Consider the following 15,703-nt stretch of genomic DNA (forward strand, 5'->3'; position numbering starts at 1 on the left):
TCAATGCAACTAGCCCTATAACTCCGTTATTTTTAGTGGAAATTAAACAACTATTAGGGAGACCAATGCACTTGAAGTCCACCATACAACACATTTTGAATTTCAGCCTCTGGAATGCGTTATACACAAATTACCAATAATCGAACCCAGATCATTAAATAAATTCTCAATGGCATCTTTGCTGGCTTTTGCTGGGAATTTTCCTACGGGTTATTTTCTTGGGCTCCTTCCAAGTTCCCATTGGTGATCAGCCTTCGATGACCTACCCGGAGGAAGCCAGCGGAGCCCAAGGGTCTGTCTTGGAGGTCCTCGTCGTCATGAAACGTGTGTTTTACTTCCTACCATCAAACATCTACATTTACATTCACGCCGACTAGGGTTCGTAATGCCCACTTTATCTCAAGAGCAGAGTATGCTCACTAACGAAAATTTTCGGTGAAATTACGTTTTACGAAAGAAAAATAGTCTGAAGAGTGATAACCATTTTACGTTCCCTATCAAAGCCACGAAAAGACGGTTTGTTTGTTTACTTTTATATCCTAACATTTTCGCACCAGCATCAATGCAAATTGTCGTAGCCTTTGTGGAACAAATAACCTAGTGCTTCCATTTAGATAGCGTGGCAATGATGTGACTAGACTGAACGCATACTGCACTATTATTGTTAATATTCTAGGTTCAAATCGCATCGAGGCCATGATTTTTTTATAATTGTTATATGATAATTTTTGCGATAAATGAGTGAGGAGAAAAAGTATAGAAACGAGAAAAGAATTTCATCTATTAGGCATGATTTTCGTTTGTCTTCTTAGTATTTATTTATTTATCCAGACTAAGGCCGAAGTGGCCTGTGCGGTATATAAGAGTCTTCTCCATTCGGCTCGGTCCAAGGCTACACGTCGCCAACCACGCAGTCTACGGAGGGTCCGCAAGTCATCTTCCACCTGATCGATCCATCTTGCCCGCTGCGCACTTCGCCTTCTTGTGCCCGTCGGATCGTTGTCGAGAATTATTTTCACCAGGTTACTGTCCGACATTCTGGCTACGTGCCCGGCCCACCGCAGTCGTCCGATTTTCGCGTTTCGATTTTCATGCAACTCGTGGTTCATTCGCCTCCTCCACGTACCGTCAGCCATCTGCACCCCACCATAGATGGTACGCAGCACTTTCCTTTCGAAAACTTCCAGTGCGCGTTGGTCATCCACGAGCATCGTCCAGGTCTCGTGTCCGTAGAGGACTACCGGTCTAATGAGCGTTTTGTAGATTGCCAGTTTGGTACGGCGGCGAACTCTATTCGATCGGAGCATCTTGCGGAGTCCAAAGTACGTACGATTTCCAGCCACTATGCGTCTCCGAATTTCTCTGCTGGTATCATTTTTGGCAGTCACCAGTGAGCCCAAGTACACAAATTCTTCTGCCACCTCGATTTCGTCACCACCGATGCAAACTCGCGGTGGGTGGCTCACATTCTTCTTAGGCTAGTTCAAAAAATAAGATTGGTTGTTTCCTAACATTAAACATAGAAAAAAGATTCTCCAATGTTGGTCGTCGTCGGTGACAATCCCGCACGCACGCGGCTCAAAGTCCAATCCGTCATTCTCCATGACCGCCAGCAAATGTATCCGTAGACATGTTTGCCGGGGAGACATCAGGTTCGAGCATAAAGTTAAGGGAACATCCCGTCTCCAAAATGAAAATAAGTTGAGGTCATTTGTAAAACTAGGTTCCATCTAGTCCTAACCCTGTCTAAACCACACAGGCCCAATAACAGAGCGCTCTGTCTACGGATTAGTCAGGTCATCATCGATAGACGCGTGTTTTATGGTTTGGAACTCATGTGCTTATCCCACTTCAACCTCATCGATACTCAGTCGACGACCTTCAACCAGTTCCGCTTCTGGGTTGTTGCCCTCTACACCAGCGTAGTCTGCCTATGCTGAGGCATGTTACTTTTCCACCACGTACGCTAGTTATCTAGTTATAGAGGCCCTCCTTAGCCGTGTGGTAAGACGCGCGGCTACAAAGCAAGACCATGCTGAGGGTGGCTGGGTTCGATTCCCGGTGCCGGTCTAGGCAATTTTCGGATTGGAAATTGTCTCGACTTTCCTGGGCATAAAAGTATCATCGTGTTAGCCTCATGATATACGAATGCAAAAATGGTAACTTGGCTTAGTAACCTCGCAGTTAATAACTGTGGAAGTGCTTAATGAACACTAAGCTGCGAGGCGGCTCTGTCCCAGTGTGCGGATGTAATGCCAATAAAGAAGAAGAAGACGCTAGTTATCTCCTCCCAGTGACATGTATCCACTGGCATGGCGCAAAAAGCTGGCACTCCTCTACAGCCATAATAAATAGTTCCATAGGTTAACATGGGCCCTCCTTAACCGTGCGGTATAACGCGCGGCTACAAAGCAAGACCATGCTGAGGGTGGCTGAGTTCGATTCCCGGTGCCGGTCTGGGCAATTTTCGGATTGAAATTGTCTCGGCTTCCCTGGGCATAAAAGTATCATCGTGTTGGCCTCATGATATACGAATGCAAAAATGGTAAAACTCGGCATAGAAACCTCGCAGTTAATAACTGTGGAAGTGCTTAATGAACACTAAGCTGCGAGGCGGCTCTGTCCCAGTGTGGGGATGTAATGCCAATAAGAAGAAGAAGAAGATAGCTTAACATTTTCGCAGAAGGGACAACTCAGAGGCTCAACTTTAAAGATCGGTGGTGAAACTTTACGTTTACGGATGGGTCGATTTCAGATCGTGGAGTTGGGATCGGAGTCACCTGGAGAAATCTGACGATTTCGGACAGCCTCCCAGGCATCTGCAACACTTTTACTTCCGAAGTTGGTGAAAAGTAGGCGGGTTGTCGTTGGCGATGACTTTTCAAATTTTGGAATCAATTGATAATAAACACAAAATTATCATCTAAGGTTTACAACCTTACCAAAACTAATTTTATGTCAACAATGAAGTTCAATATGATGCTTGGCATTGTGTTTGATATTATGTGTTGAAAAAAGTGGTGTTGATCCTCAATTATTTGAAAATTTGATTTTTCCCATCCCTGCTGTGATCAAACAACATAATTTCAAGAAACTAGATTCTCACGCTCACCCATCAATTTCATTATCGTCGCCATTATTCATCCTTTCCTCGCGTACTGAGAACTCGGATGGAGTCAAACAAAACTCCGTCAAGGACACTCCTCACGGAATCCAAGTTGCAACTCGCGTTTTCGGGGGCACATCACTCGATACGGATGCGGGGCACAACTGTCATTTTTGTTGATCTAGCTTTGCTGCGTCGCGTGAAATAATGCGTGAAATAACAAAAATGACAGTTGTACGTTGCTTCCGTACCGAGTGGTGTGCCCCCGAAAACGCGAGCACTTTGAAACTTGGATTCCATGAGGAGTGACCTTAAGCAGATGAGCAGATGATTTTATCAAGAACTCCATTGTTTCTAAGCGTATTAAGATTTTCGTGGTCCAGCCGATCGAAAGCTGTTTCGTAGTCAATGAATACCAAAATGGAGAGACTAGTGGAATTCGTTGACCTGCTGTAGTGTAAAAAATAATAAAAGGCACCTTGCATACAGTCGGCCTGAACTGTCATAGTTGGTACAACATTTCTTATCTGCTTATAGGTAATTAACCACAGGACTCTGAGAAATTTCATGCTTCGTTTGGCTTGGGACTTGGACTTCGGAGTTGATTTGACGCGGGTAATGCGTCGCATCATTGGCGGCTCATGTTGGTTGGTCAAGTGTCGAAACTGAGGAAGTTGCTCGAAGTACTCGAACTCTAGAGTGCTTTGAGAATAGGTCGTATGTGCAAAAGAGAGTCTCTCTTTGCCTCCATTCTCTTTCGATTATTACAGATCTATAATAAAGTTTACTTCAGATTTCTTGGCAGATATCTAAAGATTATAGCTTTGTCTAGCGTTCTGAAGTGAAAATGTGGCAAAATATGCAAAACTAGCTTATGTACAAGCGAAAGAGAGCGTGAACGAAGAGAGCCTCTCTTTTGCACATACGACCTATTCTCAAAGCAATCTAGAACTAACGTTTCAGCTGATCAGCTGGATTGATGAGTAACTGACCCGATACCAACTGATATTATAAAGGAGGCAATATCGCCAGTTATTGCAGTTTTCTCTCCTTCGTTGTCCACCCACGCTCTTTTGTCCCATCTGCAGCAGTTGGTTACTGAGCCCAATACCCAATCTCTAGAGCCCAATACCGTTGACGTTATTAGTATTTGAAAGCCATGCTCCATACCCACTCTATCGCTACTAGAGTTTCCATCCTGGGACATACCGGGACAATAATTCCAAAAAATTTCTTTTTAAAAAAAGTTTAAAGTTCATGGAAAATTTTATAATTTTTATAGTTTATTTTTTTTATTTTCTTATTTTTTATTGTTTTTTATTCTTTATTTTGTTGAACAGCTTCATTTTTTTATGGAAAAAAATATTTATTTATTTTTTTTGATGGACATTTTGATTTCTTTATGGAGATTTTTTTTATAATTACAATTTTTGCTTTAAAAAGTGTTTTGTGGAAAATTCTCAATTGCTTATGAAAATTTTGCATTTCTGTGGAAATTTTATATGTATTCATTGTTCATACCCTGACTTCATCATTTTTCTAAGTTTTTTTCTAAGTTTTTATGAAAAATTTCTAATTCTTACTGGAAATTTTATTTTGCTGCCTATCAACAATACATCGTTCAGTTCAATCAAAGGTAATTGCCTATTTCCGGGGATTAAACCACCCGACTTGGACGTTAATTTACAATGTTACGAAAACTCATATGTGAATATGTACGTTATGTGGAAGATATTGATTTGGAAAATGTATTGGAGGTAACCACTTTCCCTTCGATGGGACTCGAACCCATGTAGGAATGGGTTCGAGAACTGTAGGGTCATGGGTTCGAGTCCCATCTAAGGGAAAGTGGTTACCTCCAATACATTTTCCAAATCAATATCTTCCACATAACGTACATATTCACATATGAGTTTTCATAACATTGTAAATACATCGTTATCAATATTCTTGAATATACAAAAGAGCAGCTACATATAATTGGTGCCTACCCATCTTCTGTCTAAAGCGAAGTATCGATTTCCAAAACTTCTCCTTAGTGTACGAACCTTGCTAAAATCCTTGCTCCTCCTAACATTGAGCCAGTCGTCCTAGGCTCTTCTTCTCAAAAACTTCTCTAACCCATTGCCCGTACAAATGGCCTTTCTTTCGACGTTTGTACAATAATCTCTTCAGCACATCTGCCTGTACAAGTGGCTTGACTCCGACGCTTGCACAGCGCCTATCAAAGATCTGCCAACCAGTTCCTGAATGTTTTGGTCCGAAGCTACAGCTGGACTCCTGCTGACTAGCCAGCAACCTACCTGTGGCGCGATCTATGGACCCTATTCTATGATAACGTCTGTTTTAGCTAATCCATTGACTCTAAGTTGTAGATCTTGAATCGTTCCTAGGCCCATAATCTGATGGAGATAAGGGAAGGCTGCAACTGTCAGCAGTAGCCCGGCAGACGTATAAGTCAGGAGGCTGCCATGGAGTAAATAAAATTCTAGTAGGTATTGTGTTTTCTTTGTGATGGAATTCCCTTCTCCAATAGGTTTTGGCCTCAGTACGCTTCCAATACACATTTTCCGTCTGCAGCGAGATGTCGCACACCACCTGATAATCCAACAGAAAATATGTTACTTCAATGGAGCATTTAATGCAAAACCAGCAAATGTCTAAACTCAAAACAATGAGGACTACCTACTACTACCAGTTCATTGTAAAAAAAATCTTTTTGACGTGTAGCTCGGCTGCATCGGTCGGTGTGAAACATTAAAATATCGTAAGGTGCATTCTTAGATATTGTGTAGATATTGTGGACACATTTGATAATGTATCTTTCGATGCCATATATTGTGAACAAATATTGTAAGCCGCACGTTGATTGGGTCCGCAACGTTAGGCATAAGTACGTTAAACATAATGGACGTTAGGCATAATGTACGTTAGGCAAATGGAATGAAATGAAAATGTCATAAGCTGTTCTTTGGGTCATTTTATGCCTAACGTACATTATGCCTATCATCCGTTATGCCTAACGTCCATTATGCCTAAGGGGAAGAAGTATGTCAGACAGCATTGATTGTGACACTGACGACTCCCTCCTCGAATGTAGAACAGGTGCAGAAGTCTATTCGTGTGAGCTGAGATTTGAACAGTCCCACTCACTGGGTAGACACTGCACTGTCTTTCAAGCGGAAATATTTGTCATCATTTGTGGAGTGCAATTCTTACTGCAGCAACACATGGCTTCGACAAACTCAAGGACGAAGTTAGTAATCGCATATCGAACTCAAAGTGGGAGCATAATTCAGTTTAAAATTTACACCCTATACGCGTACCTTTCTATTCAGTTATAACTGAAAACGAATTGGCTGATGAGTTAGCACTGAAGCATCACATGACTTTATAGGTCCTGAGCCAACTATTTCAATATCTAAGTATTTTGGGTGAAGCTTTTGATTAACTTTTGAGCTGCCACTCAGCTCAAATGGTGAGTAGTTTAGAGTCATGCAGTCAAATTGTTTATCCGAGAGTCATCTTCGATAGTTGCAAACAATTTGACTAATCTGTCCAAACAGAATGGCAGTGTCTTAGTCCCCGTTAGGGCAAGTAATACTCATCTCCGTATTGGCACTTGAGCAACAATTGTCTTGTCCAAAACCTTTTTTGTGGTACGTCGCGTAGATTTTAACCTTCAAAATCGCTTAATTCCGATACTGTTTCAACGCGCACGACAAACAAGCAATAAGTGACAGAATGTCAATACCACGTACCACGGGTAGCGTATATAGGAGGCTAAAACTGGCATCAGTACCAATACAGACTATTTACATGGGGCATACCTACTACACAAAGATCAAAAATTTGTATTCAAACTTATTGAACACCCTGAATGCCCTCTTTAAGAGCCTCTTCCCCAAAAACTCCCCTTTTTATCCCATCCACATTCCTTTCCTATTTGTTCAATTTTTTCTGTCAGGTAGTGATGAAAAGGCAAAATCTCAAAAAACACAAATCTCCCAAATTATGGTAAACATAACTTGGAGCTAATGTTCTGATATATGATCAGGGATGGAATGCTCCTCAGAGCGAATCAGGAGAAGAAAAAAAATGCTCACTGCTCTCGTCACACGAATCTTTGCTCTTCTCTTTTGCACTTTTACGTTTCACTCTTTTTCGGGTAGCTCCGAAATAAATACATTTCTCAATGATAACTGAATGATTTGACTCAATGAAGTGAGGAAAAAGTTGCTCATTGAGTATCTTTGAGCCTCTTTTCGAAGGACGGAATTAGTGGTGGCGAATAAATTTATGGCAATTAGTTGGCTAATCTAACTGTAGCCAGTAGGTTATTATATTTATCGTGGTTGTTTAGAAAACAATTCAATCACTGACATAAGGCTAGTTTAGAACTGTTCCATTTAATTTCTACACTTTGTTGTAAATGGAATATCAGTAAACTTGATTTATGCTAATGAAGACATTCTCTTAAAGGAGCTTAACAATTTTCATTTGAAATTCAAGCAGTCGAACAAATCTTGTATTAATCGATCGAAACGATATACACTAGAGTCGCTTTTCTTGCGGTTTAGTATGAGGCTTGTTTTCAATGCAGATTTTGGGTCTCACGCGTTTTTACGCGTTTACACAGTATTTTGAGGAAAGGCTTGGTGCCTTTATGACACTACTTCTTTCTTATAAAAGGAGATCAAGGGATCGCTCCCTGGCCCTTCTTTTTTATATTAGATAATTTCGTCAATAATCTCTTTGCTAATCAAATTCTAATTGCTAGCCAAATAAATGTAGATTTGCCTACATCAAGCTGCCTGTTACTTAGAAGCAGTAAATAATCTATATATATAAAAACCAATCTATGTATGTATGTTCGCTAACTACTTCTGAACCACTTGGCCGATTTCAACCAAATTTGGTACAGACATTCTCTATCCTCAGAGGAAGTTAACAAAGGGGTGGGATGGTCATTGGAAAAAAGGGGAGGGTGGTGGGAGGGTTTTGTTCAGAAAACGAACAATTCTGTGTAACTTTCAACTCCCAGGACCGATTTCAACCAAATTTGGTACAGACATTCTCTCTATCCTCAGAGGAAGTTAACAAAGGGGTGGGATGGTCATGTAGAAAAGGGGAGGGGGTGGTGGGAGGGTTTTGTTCAGAAAACGAACAATTCTGTAACTTTCAACCCCAGGACCGATTTCAACCAAATTTGGTACAGACATTCTCTATCCTCAGAGGAAGTTAACAAAGGGGTGGGATGGTCATGTAGAAAGGGGAGGGTGGTGGGAGGGGTTTTGTTCAGAAAACGAACAATTCTGTGTAACTTTCAACTCCCAGGACCGATTTCAACCAAATTTGGTACAGACATTCTCTATCCTCAGAGGAAGTTAACAAAGGGGTGGGATGGTCATGTAGAAAGGGGAGGGGTGGTGGGAGGGTTTTGTTCAGAAAACGAACAATTCTGTGTAACTTTCAACTCCAGGACCGATTTCAACCAAATTTGGTACAGACATTCTCTATCCTCAGAGGAAGTTAACAAAGGGTGGGATGGTCATGTAGAAAAGGGGAGGGTGGTGGGAGGGGTTTTGTTCAGAAAACGAACAATTCTGTGTAACTTTCAACTCCCAGGACCGATTTCAACCAAATTTTGTACACATATTCACTACGAGGAGGTAATCATATGGGAGGGATTTGGGAAAGGGGAGGGTCTGGAGGGAGGGGTTTTGTTTAGAAAACAGGCAATTCAAGTAAATCATGAACCCCTGTACCGATTTCAACCAAATTTGGTACACATTCTACATCATAAGGAAAAAGATAACAAAGGGATGGGATGGTCATTGGAAAAAAGGGGAGGGTATAGGGGAGGTGTTGTCTTTGGAAAACGAGCAACTCAGTGTAACTCCCAACCCCAGGACCGATTTCAATCAAATTTTGTACACATATTCACTATGAGGAGCCGATCGTACGGGAGGAAATTTGGATAAGGGGGTAGGGGTCTGAAGGAGGGTATTGTTCAGAAAACGGGCAATTTAGTGTAACTTCTGAACCCCTGTACCGATTTCAACCAAATTTGGTACACATTTTCTATCCTAGGAGAAGATAACAAAGGGGGTGAAATGGCCGTTGAGAAAAGAGGAAGGGTAAAGGAAAGCGGTTGTCTTTAGAAAACGGGCAATTCAGTGTAACTCCTGACCCCAGGACCAATTCTAAGCAGATTAAATGATTAAATCATTCAACTCTATGATTAAAGATTATGATTAATGAATTATAATTTTTGAAAATGATGACTGATAATGATTAATGATTAAATTCATTTTGACAATAATTAACGATTATGAATAATAGATGAAAAAAACCGTTGGATTATGATTAACGATTACCGATCGTGATTAAATGTTGACACACTATGTATGGTTATGATTAACGATCGATATGATTAATGATTGATGATTATGAATGATCAAATTGCATAGTGATCCATAATCGAGTAACCTTTATTCCAAATTTTAAAAGGTATGATAATTATATGATAATGATTCAAGATTAATAAATAAAAAGCAAGGTATGCAATGATCCAATGTTCCAGCATAACTTCTGTACCCTTGCCCGATTTCAACCAAATTTGGAACAAACATTCTTTTTCTTAAGAAGGCGAAGATGACGGGGATCGATCAACTCAACACTTCATCGAAATCATGGTTTGCCCAGAGAAAAGCAATGATTAAAGTGTTTCCTTCTGGACGGTAAATGTGATCATTTCTTTAAAATAGACGTTTTTCCGGAATAAAGGCATCGGTGTATGTTTTTCCTTCTTTAGAAATAGACGTTTGCCCGGAATAAAGCGATTTTGGGTTTGATCCCATTTTCAAAATCAGTCAATGTTTTCAAATGTAATCTACCTTCTTTTAATCAAATGATGAAATATCAATAAGAAAACACAATTATCCTTTTGACCTATTCCAATTCCGATGGTGAAAAAAACTGCGAATTAAACTGGCAACTCCGAGCAAGGCCGGGTACATAAAGCTAGTTAATGTAATATAATGGTATTAATTTCTACCCGCCAATGGATGCTATACACGTTCGCTATTCTCATCCTGGTCTCATACAGGTGCGAATTTGTGAAGCTGTTGTGCGGGTAGCAATGGTGTGTGTGAAATGTGCGTTCAGTTGGAAAGAACAACAAAAATGTTGCTCATCAAAGAGGCACATTGAGACAAACGGCTTCTCTCAAAGAGCGCCGCTCCTCATTTTTCCCGCAACGAAGAGCATCTTTTTTTATGTTTTGATCATAACCGTGATGTCTGGTTTCTCATTTTTGATGAACTTTTTTTTGCTCATTGAGCTCATTGTGCGAGTAAATGCCAAGCCTGTATATGATACCTTCACATATTGATCCTGATGTCACCCTTCGAAACTATATCGACGGGCATTTTTGCTGGTTCACGAATTTGAATCGAATCAAAAACACTTTTTCAAATTGTTTGATGGGCCGCTAATAACTTCGCCGAGTAAACACTAATCTTCTCGTGGTTCTCCGCATCATATTCTACAGGAACTGAATGAGTATCATAGTTCTTCATCGCAAATTGTAGCGTCTTACTGCAAATCACTGTTTTCGATGCTTCTGCATACATTTTCCCATATAAACTTCCAACGAGTTTAGCACCGCTCAAACGTTAACTTATTTGGCCAAAATTTTGTCCAAAAAAATGAAAAAAGTTTTTCCCATACTAGTTTGAGGCTCCCTAATATACATGCATATCGAAAGTCATAAGAATTGCTAACCAAAAGATTTATCTCGTTGAATTTGAATTTTACTACAAGCTGGTTGAACTCGGGTCGCTTCCGTGTGTTATGCATTTTGCAATACTTTCCCCAAAACAACCACACATTGATGCGCCAAGAGCTGGGTGGCGACGGTGGGACTTGACTTGGAAAATGGAACTTGAGCTGAGAGCGAATACAAACCGCGCGCCGCCACCGGCCATGGGCGCTTCGAGTTTTTGATTGATGAGTTTCTCGATTTGCGGAAGCGTGGGAATGTTTTTAATTTATGGATAACATGTTGATTTTTTTTTCAAGCTGGATCCATTGATGTCATATGTTTACGTCTTAGGATTTCGCTTACGGTACAGGGTGGAATACATTATGCGATGGAAGCGAGGCTGGTCGTTCACCATGCTTCTCCATTATGGTGCTTTGCGAACCTGTCAATCAATAAAATAAAAACAACGCTGAATTCACCGAAGCTGGAAGACATCGCAGCGCTTCTGTGGAAACTTGAAAGGATGAAAAACAAAACCCACAATAATCCTGTAACGGTGAATCCTATAAGAGGGATCATTTACATGAGTAAATAACACAATTCAAATCGGAAAATGTTGGGATAGCTAGGATATGGATGGTATTAAGCATCGTTCCTTTGCTCAGGTGATGTTTCCCTGCAATAACGAGATTTTTACCGTAGCCTTAACTGGATTTCCATATTTTTTTGTGACAGAAATAGGATGAAGTAATGTATGAAACACATAATTGGAAAAACGATATGACATCTAAGGAGTTAAAATTTCTGGAGAAGTGAGAACAAAACAGTTGCATAGCAAATGATACAATGTTCTTAGAGATTAGAGAGAAGATATAAATATCGCCCATTACTTTAAGTTTGTGCAATATTTCTTTACCGCTTGCATAAATCACCGACATGATCTGGATTCGCAGAATACATTTGTTTCTCAGAGCAGATCCGAGCACCAATCCAGAACTAGCAAAAATTGGTTTTACTCTGATTAATCTTTGCTTCATCTGGTTGCGAAAAATGCGTAGTAGATACGTAGTTATGTGACAAAGTCGAATGAAATAGTCGAATGAAAGGTCGAATGATACAGAGTTTTTGAATACAATAAAGTAGTTTGTACTCAAATAAGACTATCTATCCTGTTATTTCACTTCAAAGCGTCATGATTAAAATCAAGATTATCATCTGTAATAATCATTAAGTGGTGAAATCAATGTATTTTTTTTGTTTTTCTCTTCCAGTTTTGACGTCGAAAATGGCCAAGGTTCACGATCGCCGCTGGAAGGTGGATCACCGGCAGCCGCCGCTGCCGCCGGATTGGTACTGCAGAATCTACCTCAGCGAAGAGAATCCTTTCTGTATCGGTCCGATTCGGATTTCGAGATGTCGCCGAAGTCGATGTCGAGAAACTCCAGCATCGCCAGTGAAAGGTAACGTACAAGTTGAACTACCTTCCGTTCCCGTGTATCAAATGTATCTGTTTTTCTATACTCCCATCTAATTGCCGGCCCATGTCCGCACATGTGTCGTGCGACCGTTGTTGCTTCCCATACCCCTGTGTCACAATGCAACTCCCACTGACGAATGTCAATCACCGAACTTACCCTCCATGTCGACACATGAATGTTTGCCCCACAATTGATCAACCAACCAATTACCACCACCATCAATCAACCTGTTCGAACTGAACTCATACAGAACTGATAAATTTTCTAGACTCAAAGAAGTGGAAGCACCCACGATTACCAGCACGGAACGAACGTAAGTATGGGGAAAAGGCGGTAACAAGCATGATGGCGTTTGTCCTGTACTTGATGAGAGCGATTATGGTATTCATATGTAATTGATACTCAATTATGGTTTTCAAAATAACACTCGTAATGTTTCACAGATGAGTTGATGTTGACAAGCCAATATCAATTATTAATGCATAAACTTGAAATTCAAGTCAAGGGACATTGAAAACCTTAGCGCTTAATGTGTATACAGCTTTAGCATTTGAACAAACGCTAGGTTTTTACATTTTACAGTTACATTTTTATATAGGAACATTGTGATTTTGTACATGCCAAGATTTCATACATCATTTCATCGGTGTAGAAGTGGTTGTGAAAATTACTTCTGCATAGGATACCAAACAGGTGCAACACTCGTATTATTAACTGTGATGGAAACAGTAAATCGCGTTCTTGGGCAACATTCTAACATCACAAGTTTTCAGGACAACCGTCATCAATTAAATAGCCATATATTCCTCGTTTGTGATTTATTAACTCGAACATTTCTCTTCTCTCCCTGTGGAATTCTTTCCTCTGCAACTCAATCGTAAAACCCCACCATCGGATGGTTCCGTCAACACCGATCGCGTCACGGCACAGGCATGTGGAAGATCTGATCGTTACACCATTTGCGCAAATTCTCGCCAGCCTACGTTCGGTGCGATCGAACTTTTTCAACTTGACAAATGTTTCACCGCCCAAGTGAGTATATTTCTTTCATTTATTTTCCTCGTTCCTAGCGCAGCATTATCACATTTATCTTCACACACACCATTGGCTACATCTTAAACCCCATCATCTGCGTTCGCACTGTTTCTGCTATTAGGCTAATGGTCGGAAATGATGCAAAATTGTATGCTGGAAATTGATAACGTGGTCTCCGCTGGTGATTTACTTTGAGATATCGTTGGATTATAATTTCAAAATCATCTTTCCTCGAGTTATATCTTTAGCGAAAAAATCCCAAATTCTTGGGATCTGTCTCAGGCAGTACGTCGCGTCGCGCAAATGGTTTGCTTTTTCCCATCAAGCGCTAGAAAATCAACGGGCGTCCCCATTATTATTGCATCATGGGGCGCAACGGTGACGAACGACGCGCTACGCCAAGTTGGAAATAAATCAGGAAAAATAACATGTGATTCATTGGAACGTAGGCATCACAATCACTGCATCGCTTGGCTAGAGCGGCAGCAACGGTTGTAGAAATATTTTTAGAAAGACAATCGTTCTGGTATATATTTTTGATTTTTTTGCTTGCGTTTGCTCAGCACGTGTTGTTTTCAAAACAAAAATAAAGCTAATGGACCACCACGGACGATTATCAAAAAAAATACGATCTTGGAGGTTGTATACCTTTGAACTCTAAAAATTAAAAGTTTTTTTTTCATCGGCGTGGGAGGAAACCATGTAGAGTGAAGATTGGGAATCCCAACTGGGGCCTAATTTTTATAATTAACTGGATAACTATCGTTTACGATATTGGAGCCGGTGCAAAGGAAAATGTATGTACATGGCACACAGATTTTCCTTCCCACATTTTTTTTTTCAATGGGAAAGAATTGCCTTTAAAAAAATGCTAGAACAAAAGTCCAATGAAACCACAAAGATGTACTGAACATGTTTTTGTTGTTGTTAAAGCAATTCGACGAAAGTTGGAAGGTGCGAACTTTGACGAAGTTTTACAGCTACCATGGGAAGGGAAGGGTTAAGTTTACACGAGACACATTTTCCTAAAAGCTGTGAATAATAATTTCAAATTTATAGTTTATGTAATTCAATTGCACCAAGACGTTGTGAGTGATATGCCTGAAAGATAAATGCAAAGTTTCTTCTGCAATTTCAAGTTTATTGGAGCATAATGCTCAGTGGTACATATTACTGAAAACAAAATGCAACAGAAACCGAAAATGTTTGCCTGTAAGAATGGTAATGGTAATGGAAAAATCAATCTAAACGGGAGTAAACCATCTTAAAAATCAAAATTGTGTAAAAACCTGTTGCATAAACAGCCATATTCCGAGTATTCTTTTAAATTTGCTGATTTAAATTGGAACAGGTCCGGAGGTGCAAATCTTATTGAGCGTCTGTTCTCCATGTCAGGATCGGCTCACAACAGCGTCTGTTCTCCATGTTAGGGGCGGCTGATCATCGTCCGAGTGCCAGCGAGGGACTCTAAGTGAAACTGTGCACCATGGTCCACCGGAAATAAGGAGGAATGGTCCTCCGGAAATTTAAGGGGTTTGGTGTCAGGCCCTGCAAGCCAATCTTAAGCAACGAACAATCAACAAGAGAGTACCCGAGCAAAGTCTGAAAACATAATGAGAGCATATAGAAAACATATTTTGATATTGATATCAAATCGAAATCATAATTTGTTTTCAAATATGAATCATCATAACTGATTACATATTTTGATCTCATTTTGCTGTTGATTTCTAATTTGTATGATCTGACATCAAACTGTGTACTTATTTTGTTATCGGAACCAATATCAAAATTAGTTTTCGATTTGCTCTCATCGATAGCAGGAATAGTTTTCGATTTGATGTCACAGTAAGATTTTTCTGCTGTAGATTTTGATCTTTTAACCGTTAAAACGACCAAAAGGATATCAACCTGAGTTATCAAAATTAGGCGATTTCACAACAGCAAAATTAGTTATCGATTTGCTCTCAAGCTTTGCTCGGGTACGGACCGGAACCATCGGCGAAGACCACTGCGACGAAAAGGGACTAGCGATTGGAAACTCGGTTCGTGGAACTGCAAATCTCTCAACTTCATCGGGAGCACACAAAAACTCGCCGATGTGCTCAAGGGCCGTGGATTCGGCATCGTAGCGCTGCAGGAGGTTTGTTGGAAGGGATCAATGGTGCGAACGTTTAGAGGTAATCATACCATCTACCAGAGCTGCGGCAACACACATGAGCTGGGAACAGCTTTCATAGTGATGGGCGATATGCAAAGGCGCGTGATCGGGTGGTGGCCGATCAATGAAAGAATGTGCAGGCTGAGGATCAAAGG

General features: G+C 40.4%; 1 protein-coding gene across 1 annotated transcript in view; it reads left to right on the plus strand.

Annotated features, from left to right (window-relative positions):
* LOC134205475 (cAMP-specific 3',5'-cyclic phosphodiesterase-like) overlaps window positions 1-15,703 on the plus strand; it is a 69,092-nt gene that overhangs the window by 17,884 nt on the left and 35,505 nt on the right. Inside the window, 3 exon segments of the mRNA XM_062680750.1 lie at window positions 12,146-12,334; window positions 12,621-12,665; window positions 13,283-13,384. Of these exon segments, the coding sequence (XP_062536734.1) occupies window positions 12,146-12,334; window positions 12,621-12,665; window positions 13,283-13,384 (336 nt within the window).

This window comes from Armigeres subalbatus, chromosome 1, assembly GCF_024139115.2.
Source record: "Armigeres subalbatus isolate Guangzhou_Male chromosome 1, GZ_Asu_2, whole genome shotgun sequence".
NCBI lineage: Eukaryota > Metazoa > Arthropoda > Insecta > Diptera > Culicidae > Armigeres > Armigeres subalbatus.